The 20,008-nt window shown below is 41.7% G+C and overlaps 1 protein-coding gene across 6 annotated transcripts in view; it reads right to left on the bottom strand.

The window, feature by feature from the left end:
• The window catches only part of SPATS2L (spermatogenesis associated serine rich 2 like), a 165,413-nt gene that overhangs the window by 39,346 nt on the left and 106,059 nt on the right, over positions 1-20,008 (bottom strand). For all 6 annotated transcript variants that reach the window (XM_004772186.3, XM_045078523.1, XM_045078526.1 and 3 more), the window contains 2 exons: positions 16,662-16,711; positions 13,844-14,093 (listed from right to left, as the gene is read on the bottom strand). In XM_004772186.3, coding sequence (XP_004772243.1) covers positions 13,844-14,093; positions 16,662-16,711 — 300 coding nt within the window. The remainder of the gene's footprint in view (positions 1-13,843; positions 14,094-16,661; positions 16,712-20,008) is intronic.

The following is a 20,008-nucleotide window of genomic DNA, read 5'->3' as shown; positions in this document are numbered from 1 at the left end:
CACAAGACTTATGTGTCTGCCCCTCACCTCTGCCTTGAGAAGGCTAGAACTCCCTTGAAGTCTGATTCATTTCTGAAGCACTGGTACTTGGGTCTGGCTCGATAGCTATCTGTGAACTTGTGACTGAATTGAAGTACTCATAAAATGATTTCATAGGAAAATGAAGAGCCTTTCTTAACATTTGCCACAAATATTATGGAGACTATACTTGGAAGGTGCAAAGGACTATCGCCTGTGTCCTAGTCAGTCTGATTTTAGACATTTACGAGAAGTGTAAATTTGACTTTCGTTGAATCCATCATTCATAACTTATACATCAAGAAAGCACAGGGGTTGGCTGGGTGGCTGTCTGTTGAGTGTCTGACTCCTGATTTCGGCTCAGGTCATAATCTCAGGGTCATGAGACTGAGCCCTGCATTAGGCTTCAGACTGAGCAGGGAATATGCTTGAATTCTCCCTCTCCCTCTGCCCCTTCCCGCCATGCTCCTTCTCTCTAAAATAAATAAACAAATAAATCTTAAAAAAAAAAAAAAAAGAAAAGAAGAAAGAAAACACAGCATACAGTTTATGGGCTGAATGATGAGTACTCTCTAAAGGGAAATTACAATACACAGTGAAATGTTCAACAAAGGTAGTGAACAAATTAAGTACTGAAAACAGCATTTCCTCCAGTGGTGAAACAGATTTAAATCGTAGGATGCGATTTTATTGCTAGGGATACTGACATGGAACTTTAGGGCAGTGGTTGTCAAGATTTAGTGAGGTAGAGATCTCCCTTAGTACTTGTTACAAGTGCAGATTCCCAGACAACACCTCCGGGAATTCTGATTCAGCAGTGGGCCCAGGATCCTACCTGCCAGGTGGTTCTGCTGGGGTGAAGATGGATGGCTAAAGAAGCTCTACTGCTTAAGATGAAAAACTGATTTTTTGATGAGTCAGTGAATGTTTTGTTAAAATAGTGATTAAGTACAGGCTGACTACAACTCACCCCCTCTCTAAATCATAGTGAAGATTCAGCCTGGATGAAATATTATAAATTGAGAATCTAAAGTAGAGATCGCTGTGCACAGTGTAGTAAATTAGTCTTATTCTTGAAAATAAGGGGGTTTATATTATAGCCTAATGGAAACAATGACCTTAGAATGAAGGGAAAGCATTATTCTGTTGGGTGCATAAGAATTTTAAATGGAAGGCAAGCATGCAAATGAGCATGGGTTCATTAACCTAGAGCTGAAAATATTTTGTGTCTCAGAGAACTGGTATGTGGGCTATTGGTTCATTTCATCATTCATCCAACAAAAATTCATTGAGAAATATGAATAGCAGGGTTTTCTTTTTTTGAGGGTCCTGAAAAGCTGTCTTATTGGTGGAAATCACTGCACACTGGAAAGATCTGAAATTCTCAAAGATGGCTTGGATATATTTGCACATTAGCTGTACAGATCTGTCTCCAAATATAGTAAAACTCTGAGGCGCTTTCAGAAGAAAGCTGGTGGAAGTTATTCATCTACAACAGAGTTAGGCTCATCTTAACCACAAATCCTGGTATTTCTAGCAACAGAATAATGGGGGTTCTTTCCTGGATAGAGCGATTTCCCTCTAACATTATGGCCAGAAGTACCATCAGTTCTCTATCTTTCTGGAATCTACTTATAAACTTCAACAGACTGCAGCAGACTCAGATTTGATTCCTATCTCTGTCCAATAAGGTAGCCACTAGCTACACTAAACACTTGAAATATGGCTTGACTAAATTGAGATGTGCTGTAAGTGTAAAATATACACTGAGATTTGAAGTCTTAGTACAAAAAAAAGAATTAAAAATATTACTTTGATAATTTAAAAAATACTGATATGTCAAAATAATATTTTGTGTGTATTAAGTTGGAAAAAATATATTAACCAATCTAATTCATCTGTTTCTTTTTACTTTTTTAATGTGGCTACTAGGAATGTTATTTATTTATTTATTTTGCTACTAGAAATTTTAAAATTATACATGTAGCTCACATTATATTTCTACTGGGTAGCACTACTATAAATCAGAAGGAGCATGAGATTATTGATCTAAAATCTGCCATCACTACTAATTTATGTTCTAGACTAAAAGAGTACTGACTTTAGTGAAACCTTAAAATAGCCACTGCATTTCTACATGAGAAAAGCGGTGACAGAGTTATGTATGTCTTGTTCAACACTTGGTGCTTGCTTGGTGCCTATTAAGTACATGGTGACTACTGAACAAATGAATGAACGAATGAATGAATGAATGAATCAGCATTACTTTGGTACTTTCCGCACTGGGGGCCTTCTTGTTATAGGGAGTCTAGTTTGATATGCGTCTCTGGCTGTGTCTTTATCCAATATTCATCAAATACTTGAATCAAAGTAGTTATATCTTGGACACACCTCATCTGCTCACATTTCAATAAATACTATATACATTTTAATTTATATACATTTTAATTTAATCCTAAAATGGCTCCTACAAGGGTAAATGTTTTTGAATTTAACTATTACCTGAGCCTTCCCTTTATTAAAAATACTTATCAAATCCCAACATCGATGGTATGTATCTTCCTGAGTACCATTCTGATTTCTAACTCAATAGATACATAAGGAGTGCCCAGTTAAGTGCTAACCCTGGCTTACTCATAGGAGATAAATGGGACAGGCTCACTGCCCTTAACAACTAATATGTAAAATGTGAAAAAGTAACAGACCATAGCAGTAAATCTGAGTTCACCTTTCCCCACTGAATTATGCTGGCACCTTTGTTGAAAATCAATTGACTATATATGTGTGGTCTATTTTTGGACTGCATTCCATTCCACTGATGTAGTTATCTATCCTCCCCTCTAACACCACACTTTTTTACTGCAACTACATAATGAGTCTTAATATCAGACAATGCATGTCCTCCAACTTTGCTCTTCTTTTTCAGGATTGTTTTGGCTAACTTAGGTCCTTTGCATTTCAATGTAAATTGAAGAATCAGCTCATTTTTACAAAAACAATCAGTGTATTTCTAAAGAAAATTTGATGGGATTTTGATTGGGCTCGAGTTGAATCTCTAATTTGATTTGGAAATATTTAGTATCTTAACAATATTGCATACTTTGATCTTCGAACATGATACATCATGCCATTTATTTAGCTACTCTTTAATTGGCCTCAGCACTGTTTTACAGTTCATAGTGTCTTAGGCATCTTTAGTTAAATTTATTCCTGGGTATTTTAGATGTCGTAGGCTATTGTATATAATGTTTTTAAAACTTCATTTGCCAATTGTTGGCTGCTAGAATGTAGATATACAACTGCCTTTTTATATACTTAGCTACCTTGCTAATTTTCTTTTTTTTTTGTCTTTGTAGGTTTTAAAATTTTTTCAATGTAGGCAATAATGGCGTCTGTAAATACAGTTTAGCATCTTTCTTTCCAGTCTTTCCTTGCCTTATTAAACTGGTTAGGAACCCTAGTACAATGAATAATACAATCTTGATCTTAGGCAAACTGTATCCAATACTTATTATTAAATATGATATTAATGGTACAGCAGGTTTTTTATATGTTTATTTGGAAATTCTCTGTATTCCTAGTTTTCCTGGGAGTTTTTCTTATTTTGCCAAGTAATTTTATTTGGCCTCACTTATTGAGATGATCATATTTTATTAGCATAGCAAATTACATTAATTGGTTTTGACCTGTTAAGCCAAAGTTGCATTCTTGGGAAAAAGCACATTCGGTCATAGTGCATTATCTTTTTATAAAAAGATAGAATTGCTTACTCCAACCTGCTAATATTTTGTGGAATATTCTGCTTCTTCAATCATGAGTGATATTGTTCTGCTTCTAATGACTAATCTTTCTCTTCACTGTAGGTCATATTTGATTGCGTCTTGTGTGGATTTATTTTACACAGCAAAACAGAAACTGTGGTGGTTGTTTTTTGCTAACAGTACCAAAAAAACCAAAATCTTCATCTTGGGAGAAATAAAGGACTAGGATTCAGAGATTTTCATAATATATATATAGTCATGTATGTGTTCAGACTTGAAAGTTTCTGAAAACTCTTTTTTCTTGTTAGATTTTACTTTCCAGTGAAAGCTTCATGTATTTATAACCAGACTGAAGGAAGTATACATGGAATTCAAATCTAAGTTTAAGAAATGTGTTATATATAAGAGCAGGTCTAAAAAAATAATTTTAACCCATTAAGTTCCTATTATACACAGTAAAATACCAACTCCTATACATAGTAAAACAGTTGCCTGATGGTTAATATGGTATTATGAAGAAAACTGGAAAGGAGGGGCACCTGGGTGGCTCAGTGGGTTGGGCCTCTGCCTTCAGCTAGGGTCATGATCCCAGGGTCCTGGGATCTAGCCCCAAATCGGGCTCTCTGCTCTGTGGGGAGCCTGCTTCCCCCTCTCTCTCTGCCTTCCTTTTTGCCTACTTGTGATCTTCAAAAAAAGTTAAAAAAAAAAAAGAAAAAAGAAAAAACCGGAAAGGAAACAAAGTCTAATTTTGTTATAAAATTCTGCCTAAAGTTGCTCATGTCTGTTACTAAAAATGTGTTACATTCACTTAAAAGTAATTAAATCAATATGTTAGTGTTTAATGATACCTGATAATAATAATAGTTCTTTGATCATAATCTTAGTGTTCTTAAGTACTCACAAAAAGAGAAATGCAAATGGAAATGAAACATCTTCAAGTATGCCATTGCCCTACTAACCAGTTTTACAAATAGAAACAATGTGATAAGCACAATCTTTCTGGACAGCAATATATTAAGAATTTCAGAAATATTCATACTCTTTGAACCTTAAAATACCATTTCTAAGAAAATATGCCAAGGAAATCATAGTTGCTTATAAAGATTTATACATGGGAAATGTTCACTAGAGCATTATTTACAAGAGCAAACAAATGGAAACAATCCACATGGACAACAGTTTGGGAATAATTAAAAATACGTCAAATTCATAAAAACACAAGGTGGCCATTAAAATCACGTTTTTAAAGAAATGAGGTAATGTTTATAATGTCACCTTAAGTAAAAAGAATACAAAAGTTCACATGCTATCTAATAGGATATTTGCTTTTAAAAGTCCCATACATCTGTGCAGTTAAGAAATTCTGAAATTAAATTTAACAGTGGTTGTTTTGAGGAGGGAGGATTTTTGATCTCTTAAGACTTGCTTCATTTTTCGAATTTCTTCATTAGTATAAATTTCTTTTAAAATAAGAAATACAAAGTTCATAATTGTCCTTAAAAAGCAGCACAGTGACTTAACAAAATTTAACCTACACTTCTTTACATATTCTATCACTAATACTTCAACAGAAAAAGGCTTGTTTGAGCACCTCTAATGTCCAGTTACTGTTTTAGGCCCCATAACTACAGGGTGATCAAAGACAGATGTGCTCTCAGTCTTTCCAGAACTTTCTGGGTGTTACGAAGACATATAAATCAAATGGCCACACAAACAAATGTGGAATTACGACTGTGATAAGTGTTATGAAAGAGAAGTGCATAGTGTTCTGAAATCTGTCACTGGCGTAGCTGACTTCACGCTAGTAATTCCTCCATCACTTGAAAGTCCATGAACTAACGGATCAGGTAAGGAGGCCAATCAGTGCAGTCCAGCAAAGAAGGCTTTTGAGGCAGGAGGAAGCATCGTGTACCAGTTACCAAGTTACTGTCTCTTGGTTCAAATCTCCCCTTCTTTGCCTCACTTTGTGCTGCTGGAGCTGGTGGCCCTGTTTTGCCTGCTGGCAGAATGTTAGCTTTAGCGGGGGAGGGCCGTGAGGTGACCATGCAGGGCTAAAAGGGCAGGCGTACCCCTCTCTTCCACGTCTGGGTCTTGCTATGCTTGTTCGTCACAGGAGCTCCCAGCCGCACCCTGGCCGCGTTCTCCAGTTGCTCCAGTCCCGTGACTCTGAGCAGTGCCACTCTGCCTACGCCCTCTGGCAATGGTAACTGTCTACAGAACAGCCTGGTCCTGGCTCTGCAAGGTTTTGTTGTTGTTTGGTCACCACAAGGCTGTGTGTTCCTCTGAGGGCCACATACCTTTGACGGGATCAGAATCTCAGTCTTGTACTGGACGGCTCTTGATTGTCCAACCTTCCTGGAGACAGTAACTGCTCTCTTGCGTGTCTGGATCCCTCAGAGTCTTCACTTATCCCTTTTAGTAATTAACCACCTCCTGGTGTTTCTAGTGCTTTAGTAATTCTCTGTATTACCTTCCTCCCATTCAAATAAACTGTGGTTTCTGTCTCCAGACTTGAACCTGACTGATTCACGCAGCCAGCATGAGGGACTGCGAGAGGACCGGGATGGCCGAGTAAAGACAGTGAGAAAGAGCAGGTCATATAATGAGGCTGGAGCGACACACAGGGGCCAGATCATGCGGAACCTGCAGGCCACGGTGAGACTTTTGATTTTTATCTTAAGAGTTCAGAGTTGTAGTTTTGAAAAGATTTCAGGATACGGACTGACTTAGAGGGGAACCATGTAAATGCTAGGAAACTAATCAGTGGACCCCTAAAGCAACACAAGCAAGAGAGGATGATGGCTTTGGTGGGAAGGCGCAGGTAGAGATAGTGAGAAATGGATGGATTCTAGGAATATTTGGAAAAGAAAATCAACAGGACTTGTTGATGGATTGGATGTGGAAGGTGAGAGAGGAGAAGATGTCAGGACTGATGCCTAGATTGCTGGCTGGCACATTAAATAGAGAGGACACGAAGATCAGGAACACTGTAAGAAAGCCGAGACTGGGACGGAGATCATGAGTTTGCTTTAAGCACGTTGTTGAAGTGCTTTGAACTGTTAGAGTGAAAATGTCAAGTTTAAGAGCCTGGAAGACAGAGAGTTGCCTGGACTGGGAAGACGAACTTGTGAGCCAGCTTACATAATTAAAACTCGGGCACGGTTGAAACGATCTAAGATGGTATGGTTTTCTATGAGGAAGGACTTGGAACCAACCAAGCCTTGTCAAGCTCTACCGGTTAACAGCCAAGTAGAGAACAGTGACCCTCAAAGGAAACAGAGGAGCAATGAAGATGGAGGGGAAATCAGGAGTGTCATGTCCCAGGCACCGAAAAGACGACACAGAGTAGTTATAGACAAAGTGATCAACAGCACTGAATGTTGCAGAAGGAAAAAAAGATGAAGGATTGAAAATGCCTGCTAGACTCAATACAGGGAAGCCATATTGATTCCCTTAGTGGGAGCAATGGCTTCGGCTAGACGGGGCTGTAAGGCACAATGAGTAGGCTGATAACCAAGAGGTAGAAGTGAAGACCTAGAGATAGTAAGTAAAGATAAGTCTTTCAAATGTTGCAGAATGATGTTCTAGTGATGATGCCCCAAGAAAACTCTTCACAGGACAGTGATGGGTGCCCCTGGATCTGCATGTTCCACCATTCTTCTGTCACTGCTCGACAGCGGAATGAGCAGAGAGTCAGAGGAACCCGTAACTTTGAAACGGAGACCCGGACACACAGGTTTATTTCGAAGACACAGTGTCAGTCAGTTCTGCCTTCTCGTAACTTCTTTATCAAAGACAGATGGACTTTATTATTTCAAATCCTATGAAACTTCATCAATTCAGTGGGCAAAAGGCTCGTAACTTTTCAGATTGGAAAAGAAACCTTTTGGTTTTATTTATGTGAACTTTCAAGGTCTCATATGTCATTAATACATTTACAGGTTTATTTATATTTACAGATAATAGATAATAGGGGTGCTGGGGTGGCTCACTGGGTTCAGTGTCTGCCTTCGGCTCGGGTCATGACCCTGGGATCCTGGGATCGAGCCCCCCATCAGGCTCCCTGCTTGGCGGGGCATTTGCTTCTCCTCCTCCCTCTGTCCCTCTTTTCTTTCATGCTCTTTTTCTCAAAAAGATAAATACAATTTTAAAGAAAAAGATAATAGATAATAAAGTCAATGCGCTAAGCTGTCAATGGCACAGGTGGATGGGTTCCCTTCATTTATTTCACTGCAAAACAGGTTCAATTCTCATTGCATCGGGATAGAGCCATTTAAATCTTTGTTCGAAAATTTTTTTAAAAATTGGCTTTTCAGGAGGCCTTTTGTTCTTTGCAAGGAGTGCATTCCACTCAGTAAGGGCTGCTTGTAAGGGAAATCCCCTAACAAAGTACGGAGGGGAAGTTAGGAAGGTATCAGCTCTTGAGGGAGGAGTCGTTTTGTGTTTCTGCTGCAGGCTTGCAGCAAAAGGCGTATGCAAATGAGAAGGGAATGGAGACAGCTCTGGATTTCACTCTACCCAGGTGACAGAAAAATACCCGAGGGGTTTTGCATTTCCTGTGCCCCGGTGTCTTTCTGCTGCTTCGTTACCCAGAGAAAGGAAGGAGCGGTCCCAGTCCCGGAAGATGCGGTCGCAGGCCTCCCCTGGCTACTAGAACAGCTCGGACACACGGTGCTGCTGGGAGCCTAGGGGGGCGCTGAACAGCTCCCAACTAGACCAGGAGCTAACCTTACGTATTCAGATGCTAAGATAATAATTAAGGAGGGGTGACAGTCACGATAATCCTGCTTTAAAGTGTAAACTTTCCAAAATGCCTGTTCTTACAACAGGACCCAAGATCAGCTGTATAGATTAATAAAGTGCGGCATCTTTAATTTAAAAAAAAAGGGTAAAAACCTATGATTTTAAGTCTGCGAGGGTTTCAGCTCAAGTCCTTAACTAAGGTTTAAATAAAACATGGGCTGCTCAGGCCACGGCAAGCTGGCGTGAGAGAACGCGCTTCGGGGCGTCTGGGCCTCGGCCCCCGTGTCTCCTCTTCAATGACTCGCCTGACATTATGGCTTTCTCTCACATCGCCCTGCACGCCCTCGACCCCTGGCCTGGTCTCTCTCCTGTTCACTGTCCCCATGGCTTTTATGACAATCCAGAATTCTCTCGGTAACTTGGCTGTGTTCTGGTTTATCAGGTATCTCTTCTCCTCCCTTCAAACATGTACACAAACCCCACGAAGGCAGAGACCGTGTTGTCCTGTTCACTTCCTCTAGAAGAATTCCTGACCCACGGCAGGGCGCTTAAAAAGGCTCACAAGGCAGATAAATGATTTGTGGCTTTACCCCGTGCCAGATGCTGTGCGAATCACCACGGCTGCCCACATGCTCTTGTGAAGTGAAGTTCTATTTTCTATTTTGCAGGTGAGGTCACTGAGATGCAGACTGGTTAACCTGTGCGGGGTCACACACCTAGTAAGCGACCAGGCCAAGACTTGAATCCAAACACCCTCAGGGATAAAGCCTGGTTCTTCGCTACAATCTGACACTGCTTCCATTTGAGAGCGGGCTCTGCTGAAATCCTGGAATATACACACTTGGCTTTACTGTTAACGTTCTAGGCAAGCTGCTTTCATCTTGTTGATCTTTTCTAATCCCCTGGTCCAATATAGGGCTTAGAGAAGCCGGGGAGATAATCTTGAGGCTAGGACCAACAGCAGCATTAAAAAAAAAAAAAGAACAAAAAACCTGGTTGAAAATCCTATAGGGAACCTCACAGCATAAAAATACTGTGAAATAGTCTGGTGAGATGTGTGTGTATGTGTGTGTGTGTGTGTTTAACAAGAAGCACAGATGAGAGATAAACAGTCAACTTTTGAAAATAACAGGACCCTTTCTGTCGCATTTGCTTCAGTTCACTCTGAGAATGAGAAAGCAGTTCTGCGCCAGGCCCACAGCAAAACAGAGAATCCGCCTTGTCCCGGCAAAAACGACAGGGCTGCTCCTGGTCTTGGATACAAACCTCCCGGGTTGCGGAGGTCAGTGAACACAGCGTGGAGCCTTCTATTGGAGACAGGTAACAAGTAACAGGGGAGCTTGGGACGCTTCCCGAGATGAGGGGACATAAAGGAAGCAGGCCAGCCAGCAAGACAGGCTATCGCCAAGGAAAGCCCTGCCCCCCAAGTTTCTGTCACTGGAGCCAGCTGGTGGCCCATAATCTTGCTCCTTTCCTATTCAGTGGGAATTGTGTCCAGTGGGAAGAGGATGACAGAGAAATCCCAAATCCTGTTCAGGCCTACACGGTGATAAGCACTTAAATATCTCAGCAACCGGAGCCTTGGGGAAAGTAGAGCAGGAAGTATACTTAGGAAATTCGAGCCCCTAAAGTCATAATGTGCTTTAGACATTTAGATGGGCCTCGGGATTAAAAATGATCCTTGGCATTACTTTTGGTAAAAATAAATCTTAATCTGCTCCTTGTCTGTCTCTGTACTTGGACGCAGAATGATCTTGATTGGATTATGTAAAAGATCTAATTTGAGCTGTTATTAAAAATTCTGAAATACAGGAAAAAAACTACTCCATGGCTTAAAGAAGTAATTTTGTACTAAGTTTAAATCAAGCTCCCAAACTTGCAAGCCACAGGCTGACAGGCAGCGTTGTCCCACACGACGGTGCTATATTTACAGCCCGAAACGATGATGCTTTCGGTGGCGGGTTTTCATGTAGGAAGTCACACCAACACCCCTGGACCACCTGGATACATCTTCGAGCTCACTTCTCCCCTCCCAGAAAATGATTCTGTTTAAAATTTTTTAAAAAGAGAGGGATCTTGAGTGTCAAGGTGTTATAAAAAGATAAAACATGCGTTGCACGTGTTCACAGCCCGCCGCTCAGCTGGGCAGTCGGGGCAAGCTTCCCTGAGCCAGTTTCATTATTGGAGAGATTGATAAACGCTCCGCTGCCAAGCAGCCTGGAGATTTCTTTTCCGCTCATACTTCGAACCCACTCAAGTACAGAATATCATTATATGGCTTTGTTATGATCCCTTTTTCCTAATTTTTCAATTATACATCTTTTCGGAGTCAGGAAGCCCGTGGTTTCAGCGGCAGTTCTCCAATGCATGCATTAAATCACACAGACCTGAGTCAGGCTTTTGCAAAGCAGTAGGAGTTACCCCAGGGGGTGTGGGTTCTCTTCTTGTCTTCTCAACCCAGGCCGGGGGCGTGGGTAGGGGGCTTCGGCTTCCTCCAGTTCAGTGAGGGGATGGTGTTAAAGGGTCACTGCCCACCTTTCCAGTTCCAAGGCTCTGCTCATAATAGGCTGCAGACCGTCCAAGACCTAACACTCGTCTGTGAAATACCTGGTTCGAGGCCTTGGGATGCACATTTCAAAACCGCACCACTGTCTTTGCGAAGGAAAACCTAACCAGTTACAAACTCACTTTTAAATGTATGATCATAGCACGTGAGCCATTGATGAGTTCATGGTCAACCAGGACTCCCTTCCTTTTGCAAAAATATCTAATGACCTTCCAAGATCATCATTTATTCTTTAACAAGAAAATTGACGTGATGCATGGATTTGTACTGAACCAGCAACATTAACTGGTAATACTGACGTACTTCAACACCTTTGTGCCGAACCTAACAAAACCAAAAGGATCCTGAGATGGCTTTTTGTGCAGTAAAGGAGGCTTCACAGAAAGTTTCATGTGAGAGTTGACAAAAGCCGCCTCATACAGAGAACTCCTCTCGTGCATACTTAACTTTCAAGGCAGCTAACCACTGTGACATGAAGCGCTTCAATATTGAATTTGTCCTAATGCTATATACTTGACAGAGCTACTGAAATTGTTTTAGAAAAGAAGGTATAAATTATAAGTAAATAAACGAATATACGTGCTAGGCTTTTAGTCTGTGATTGATATCAAAATGGCAACTTGAGTAATTAGATTTTGAAAGTAATTCATAGGAAAGCAGTAACAAGCCAGGCTGGGAATCTGCCACCCAATTATTTCATTTCTTTCTCCTGCCCTTACTATAAATCAAAACATTCTCAAAACCGTAGGCCTGGTAAAAACTGAATTTAAGAATTCCTGGAAAATTGAGATTCCAAATGGAAATGAGCTGTTGTTGTTTGTTTGGTTTTAAGGGAGCGCAGTTCTGGGAGGCTCTCCTGATTTACTGCTCGCTGTCTATCGAGATAGGCAATGTGTTTGTGGAAGAAAATCAGTGCTTGTTGAGCAAACTACAAACGCCCTAGCGTTGTTACACGGCCCGTGAGTTATTTAATGCTTCCCCACCGGAGCCCCGGTTTGATACCCGTCAGCGTGAGATGGTCTGTTTGCCTTTGTCTCTTGCCGGACTCAGTTCTTCCTGGCAGGGCCCCTCTTGATCATTGTTGGCTGATCCGAGAGGATAGTACTGCCCCACAGACCGCAGAAGATGTGGAGTCCTGTCCTTTCTACTTCGTTTTAACCCTCCAAAGCCCTCTACCACCTCGAGGCTACGGATCCTTCAATAACCGTGATGCCCACCGAAGCTTTCCCGGATCACTCACAGATGCAGCTAGCCCCTCTCCTCCGCAAACTGTAAACTCGGTCCTCTCTTCGGGAATAACAGAAAGCGACTCCCTCAGGGCCTCAAGCGTATCATATCCTTTCGGGAATTTCCAAGGCAGAACAGCACAGGGCTTAGCCTGGAAAAGGAGTCTGGAGAGTCGCTGAGTCCATCAGTGAAAGATTCTGTAACTAGAAGACGGACTGTAGGGATTACCCGGTGGTGGGGTCCTGGCTAGGGGACCTGCCAGGCGTTTGGAATTAGGAGGCATTTTTAAAAAAATGTGTGGGTGGGGGAGGGGCCTACACCTATAGTTCAGTAACTTACTGTCACAGGAATCCTGCACAATAAAGCATCGCCTCGTGTCCCGATGGGTTTCTCAGGTCCTCTTGGATGCTTTATATATACACACAAAGTAGTTTTTGTACAATCCTCCTATGGATTTCCAGGATTTAATATGGGGTAAATTAAGAAAAAACTGTACTTTACGGTGTGTGGAACTGACCAAAAGCTTTGCACTGTCTGGAAAGTCTCACAGCCAATGACACGTGTGGTCATGGAATCTGACTTGACAACCAGCGTCCCCGCGTCAGCCTGCCTTTGTAGTAGCTGCTTTCGGAGTGATTCTAGGTCTGTATACAAACATGTTTATTTTGTTCTTGCTTCACGTGTCAAATATCAAAAAAAAAAAAAAAACAAAAAAAACAAAACTAGTGTCCACAATGTCCCATTGACCATTGTTTTAAGTGCAAAGTGATTCATTTTAAGTGGGTGTGAATATCTGACCATTTTATAAAAGTCCTCTAGTTTAGCTGTTCCTGATTTCTTATATTTTTTGCTTTACTGAAGTTCCATTTCTAGATAGACAACATTATCTCTGATTTTTATTTTAGGATTTGTTATAAAAGTGGAGCATTCTGTTAGTGCTGAGACCACTGATCTAGTACATTCTGGGATGGTGTCCTTATTTTACAGAAAAGAAATGGGACACTAGAGATGAAATGATGCACCCAAGGTCATAATTTGATTAAAAAGTAGCCTTTTGTAGATTAATTGAGATATAGCTCTAGCACAAATAATTAACATTCCAGATTCTAATACCCTGGAAGATTACGTTCTCTTGCGTAATATGAAATACCAGCAGTTAAAATAATTTGATCTAACCTTTAATAACATTTGTTGTTATCATCAATTATTCCTCCCTTATCCCAGCAAAGGTTCTTGAAAGAAAATTCTTTTAACTGAGATTTCTGTTTTCCTGATGACCCTAATATAGACTAGAACTATGTTCTTTGGCCAAAATTATCCTTTGATTTAGTGCAGGGCTACACTGAGCTTTCTCCTTCGGCCCCTAACACCCCCCGACCCTGTTCCCGCAGAAGACGTTTGAGTCCTTGTTGGAAGGAAGCCCTTTCTCTTCCAACAGTATCATAGCGGCCACCACTGCCTCTGTGGCTTCCCTCTGCCTCCTTCTCTTCTGTGTCTTCCTAAGCAACTTTATATAAGAATTACTGACCTGTGACCCCGCGGAGTGCCTTTGAAGGTTCCTCGAGTATCGAGATCTTTTTCTCACGAGGGACAAGGACTGGCTTTTCGCTGGCGGAATCTGTGGACGAGCTGTCTTTCTCACAGCCATTCACGTGGCCGTTTTGTATCTGGGGCGGCAGCGGCTGCGGGGGCCCGGCCTCGGGCCTCTCTGCCTTGTCCTTCGTAGCATCTTTATTGCCTTGATGCTGCTTGGACTTGCTTCTTTTTCTTTTGTTGTTCTAGAACGAGAAACAAATGAGAAGTTAATATTATTCTGCTCAGGCCCTTGAGTTAGAAGGTGAACCTGAGAGATCAAAATAAAATGTGTTAACTTATTTGCTCTCTGGCCCTTCTAATCGAATGTGGGGAAACACCTAAGTCTTTACTGACCACCCATGTAGACATAGACATAAATCTCTTTTTTTCCCCTCACAGTAAGTTGTGTAAACTTTTAACTCATGGACCCAGTAAACAAAAGAAATTCCCCTAGAAGGGAAAAACAGCAGGGAATGGCTTAAAAGCCGAAATATTATTTGAGCAAACCGAAGCCTGATGTATGTGAAGGGGAATACAGTCGAACCTTGTGAGAACTGCTTTGAAATAGCCTGAATTGAGACGGCGCGCCACTGGAGAAGCGCTCCCGTTCCTTACAGAGATGATGGCGCCAGGTGGGCGGCAAGGAAACTCTAGGGCGCTGGTGGTCTGAGGGAGGACAGGAGCTCGAGGGGGACAATCAGTACGAAAAAGGCCACAAGGCCTTGCAAAATGAGGAAGTGGAAGGCATGTCCCAAAGTCCAAGTTGGGTCTCTGAGCTAAGCCCGGATCAGCCAGGGGATTCCTGGAAGTGCTGCCCTAGGGCACGGGGCGCAAGGCGGCCATGGGTCCCATGGTCATCCCGGGAGTATTTCAAAGGAGGCACCCAACTGCGATAAAGTCAGGGCAAAATGCTCTGCGTCCACCCTGGGTTTGGACTGCGCAGCTGGAATCCTGGACCTCTCAGGGCTAATCAAACAGCATGACCAGGCCTCACTTTACACCCAATCCTGCATCTTAGGCCATCAAAATCGTTTTGGACCCTGGTGATCACGATAGGGCAGGTTTTACTGTCCCTCTCCTAAAATGCCCTAATGGTCAATATATAATAACATAGAGGAAATTAAGAAGATGTTCCCAATTCCGTGGAACGCTTTCCTTGACTTCGGTTCTGTACCCACAGGGGGCTCCGTGGAGTTAACATTCAGGCCTGACCCCTCAGCCCAGACCCCTGTCCCCACCCCGCTGCAGCAGGAGCTCCCCGCTGGACACCAGCCTGGCTTTGTTCTCCAGCACATATGAAAGGAAAAAAATAAAAGGGAACAGTTTTCTCTTAATTCTCCTCCCAGCTCCTCTTCTTTCCCTTTGAAACCACAATCACAGCCCCGAGGGAGGGCTCCTCCAGCCCAGAGAAGCCATTCCCAGGATGAAGGGGAGGGCTGGCCGCCCAAATTCCCACCCAGGCTCCGAGTCTGCTGGGCCGGGGAGACCATTTTCTCAATGAGCCTCTAAGATGCGGACTCTACGGCTGCTGCTCCCCGATTCACGTCAGAGAAACTCGATACCTCAACCACACATCCGGCATGTTTCCACAGACGTGTCAATATTGCCTTTCTATCACTTGCGAATCGTCACCTGGCACAGACTTCAGGGAAGCCATGAATGGAGTTAAGCAGAGATTGTCAAAGGGGCTGACTCAAGAAGGTAAAAAAAAAAATAAATAAAAATAAAAGGAAAGAAAAAAATATCTAGTAATTCTCCCTATTTCCATGAATCTAGGGGGTGAAAGAAAGAGGAAGGGTAATTTCAGTCATCTCAAGATTTTAGGAAAGTAATGTTGCTTTCTGTTTGCTTACAACCTGTTTTGCAGGCGTGCGATCTTCCCTCGGTGGGGAAGGCTGGGCTGGCCTGTTATATTGTGGGATACCCAAAACACAAGGCCCGACTGCGAAATAACGGGCGTGGGGGGAGCAGCTACTTTGGAAGGAGAATAGGACTTTTTGTGAAAGTCATCCAGCAGGTCGCAGGCCCCAAACAAGGGTGGCACACCATATGGGAGCTGGTGTGCTTCTACAGATGCTCACAGATCAGGCGGGCCCGTGCTGGACCCCGAGGGCCACGGGGTTCCCGGGCACATCTCATGTGCGTCCCGAAGCCCCACTCCTTGTGACTAGCCAGGGGAGCAAAAGGACCCGAAGTGGACAGAATAAAACCTCCTTATCTGTGCTCTCGAAGAAAGGCTTTTTCCAGAAGGGAAAACAGGTCCCTAACTCACTATGACTTCAAGGTATGTTCTTTCTTCTTCTTTTGTTAAAGATCAAATTTAGAACTCGGCAAAAAAGAAAAAAAAATGTATCTCAGGGTAGCCTTGGACAGATTCTTACATTTGGGAGAGCATGAGAAAATATATTTAGAGCTTTTTAAGTATCTTTAAAACACTCCCTAATTTTTTCCTTTGTGCTATGGAATATGTTCAGGCAAGTTAACGTCTTGAAGCCTTTGAATTCCCCGTCTGGGCTCCCCTTAATACTTGAAAAAAGAAGTCGGGGACTTCCACGGCACACCTGGTGGTTCAAAACACTCGAACAGGAAGCAAGGGCATTAGCAGTGAGGCTGGCTGGTAACTGAGGAGAGCCTGCAAATTGCAAACCTTCTGTTTATACATTATCAACCTTTTTGGAAGAGGCATGAAATTGGTAACCTTGTTTAAATGGTAACCACCATGAAGGTTTTGACTAGAGATGTTATTAATTTACAATCGATATTCATCTTACCTTCTTTTTCCCCGTCATATTCCATTCTTTTAGAACTTGGACTGCACTGCCTAGACAAAGACAAAGAACCTTCAACACGGATTCACATAATAAATCACCGCACAAAATTCACCTCTGTCTTTCCATCCTGGCAGCGATTTTTTTTTTTTTTTGGCTTTTCAATTTGTTTTGATACATCCTACCTTAATAAAAATGCCAGTTTCATTTTTTATTTCCAGATTTTCATTTAATTCACTGCATGATGTTGGTTTTATCAAAGTATTAAAGCCTCACTACATGAAGCTTACCTTTGTATCATTATGTTGTCTTACAGAAAATGAAATATATATCGAGAATGTTCTGTCAGCTGTGTTGCCATAGGTGGAATTAAAATTGTTCTGTTTGATATATGAATCAAAATACCTGTAATCTTCCAGACCAAACATGGGATTTGGAATATTATTAACCAAGTGAATCGAAGCTTCTTGTGTGGCCCTTCCTGCCCTTTCCCTGCCTTTCACCCACTACAGTCCCAGTTTGCAGCTCGGTAAAGAGGAAAGACTGACTATCTGATGTTAGTTTCACGCTTGTCACCTCGCAAAGGTACGGAACGGGCTCTTCCGAAGGCAGGCTTCCACCTGGAAACAAAAAAGTAGTTCGTCGAATGACAAGCTGATTCCAGGTTTTCACTTTCATATGTGAAACTTACGTTCACATACCTATGTGGCCATGCACAGGCTCAGAGAGGAAAAGCCTAACCTGATTAAGTTGTAAAATATTTTAAAAGACTGATCAGCTATGGTCACTGTCTCCACATGGCCTAACGAATTCTCCACTCATTCCAATTGGGCGGGGCGTCATTTCAACACTAAAAAATTGAGTTATTGGTAATGGGTACATGGGTTGTTTTCATATAAATAGGTACTTCTTTTTTTTTTTTTTTTTAAGATTTTATTTATTTATATGATAGAGATCACAAGGAAGCAGAGAGGCAGGTAGAGAAAGGCGGGGGGGGGGGGGAAGCAGGCTCACTCCTGAGCAGAGAGCCTGATGCAGGGCTTGATCCCAGGATCCTGAGATCATGACCTGAGCCGAAGGCAGAGGCTTAACCCACTGAGCCACCCAGGCGCCCCTAAATAGGTGCTTCTAAAAGAGTAGCTCTTAAATGAATTTTTTTTTTAATTTTTTTTTAAATTTTATTTATTTGACAGAGAGAGATCACAAGCAGGCAGAGAGGCAGGCAGAGAGAGAGAAGGAAGCAGGCTCCCCGCTGAACAGAGAGCCCGATGCAGGGCTCGATCCCAGGACCCTGAGATCATGACCTGAGCCGAAGGCAGAGGCTTTAACCCACTGAGCCACCCAGGCGCCCCTAAATGTATTCTTTTAACAATTTTAAGCCTTCTCGTACAATCTCATTATACTAATAGTTCTCTACGATGAGTGTGTTGGCTAAACAAAGATGAACTTCAGGCTGGTCTTTATAACAAAATTTCAAATTAGTAGAGTCCCAATTATTGAGTCCACTGTCACTGTTAGATAAGCAGAAGGCCATATTGCTTTGACTAATGTTTAAACAGGCTAATTATTCCTATCTATTCAAAGTTTCCAATTCAATGCCCCTCTTAGGCTTTCTGAGTTACATGTACTTGAAATAATACGACGGCACTTAAAAGTAAGCTATAATTCAGACTTTTTATTAACTGAGCTGGTCTCTCTCTCATTTGCCCAGAGAATTAATGTTTCACCATATTTTCCTTTTGGAAAAGGAAAGTCACTTTCATTAGGCTTCTTGGTTAGTCAATCCAGGCCAATAATCATTAGGGTAGTTCTTACTTACAGCTACATTTCAGTTTTCCAAATAAAATTAAATTTTAAGAAAGTGTCAAGTACTGTTCTTTTTAATCAGAGAAAGGAGGTGAGTTATTTACTGCTTGAAGTGCAATATTCAATTATCCCCCGAATTTTCCTATTTTGACATAAATTCTGTTTGCAATTTGGACAATGAGCTTTTAGACAGTAATTCTGAAGGAGAAATACTCATGTTCACAGCAAATTTTGAAACCGTTATTACTAAATTTTAATTATACTGAAACTGCTCAGAGCTTTTGAAGCCACTTGGAAACAGTGCTTTTAATATGCCTCGTTAGTGATTCCTAACAAATATTTTTGAATATCAGTGGTTTTTAAACAAGTTTCCCAACTGGTCCCCAACCAAAGTGATACGAGGTTTCTCAGCAATCAATGAGTTACTGTAACGAGATCTCAACACTGATGAGGTGACAATTTCAAGGACAAGCAAGGTGCATTACTTAGATACAAATGGATCTGGTGACTTTCTTTCAGTTCCTGGGCATCTGTGCGTTTCATCAGGGCCACTTTGTAATAAAAACTTTCATGATGGGGAATGTGGGGGCTTCAATCCAAGTGAGGGTGGGGAGGAATGGGGATAATAACCTTTTTCCTTTCCTAAAGCTTTTTTCCATGCAAGTGATGTTGGCAAGTGAATCTTGAGAGTTTATTGGAGCCAGGATGTGCAGATTTCCAAAAATTTTTTTCTTGAGACAAACTGCGCCAAATGCTGCAAATTAAGTGAATATCAGATTCTCTACTATTTGTTCCTTACGACTCAAAATTCTGTATCTGCTCGTTCATGAGGCAGAAAAAAAAAAAAAAACCAGAAAATTTACTCACTATGGGTCTACCTGCAGGTCTACTTTGAATGACAATCATTTTTAAATTCAACTGGGACCCTAAACCTTGATTGTGGATATCAGAATGTGAGAGTGTATCAGGATCTTGCCTGAAATGTCTTGTAAACCTTGGGAAAATTATTCTATTCCTAGGAAAATAAGTAAATCAAGCCATCCTTAACAAATCAAGTATAAGCAGGATATACCTGAGAAATGGACTGACGGGTCTTCCCTGACCACATTTATCAGATATGTTGAGCTGGTCCATATTTATGACAGAGAAACTAACACCAGAATGGAAGACATATGGTAACGAAGGACAAGCAGGAGATCTTTGTTCATAAATGGAACGTGCTCAAAGAGGAGAGGAAAATTTCCCCATAATTTGCAGAAAATATAAGGGAGGAGGTCACAAGATTATAAGATAAACATATTCCTGAGACTTTAGATTCAATAATGTCACTTTTAGACAGCACAAAGGTTCTATAGGTAGATAAGATGAATAGATATTCCAATTAAGTAGGCAATCTCAAATAAAAAACGAAGGATATTACAGAATAAACCAGTCCTCTCAGACTGTGTAAGCATCAAGTGCAAGGACAGCAGTCAATCAGGCTGTGGAGAACTGTGCTGGCTGAGGACTTGAGGAGGCCTTCCCGATCCGGAAGTGCATTACTC

The sequence above is a fragment of the Mustela putorius genome, unplaced genomic scaffold (assembly GCF_011764305.1).
Source record: "Mustela putorius furo isolate JIRA1106 unplaced genomic scaffold, ASM1176430v1.1 tig00000275_pilon_pilon_pilon, whole genome shotgun sequence".
Classification (NCBI taxonomy): domain Eukaryota; kingdom Metazoa; phylum Chordata; class Mammalia; order Carnivora; family Mustelidae; genus Mustela; species Mustela putorius.
The sequence above is the reverse complement of the archived record's forward strand: the minus strand, read 5'-3'. Positions and strand labels throughout refer to the sequence as shown.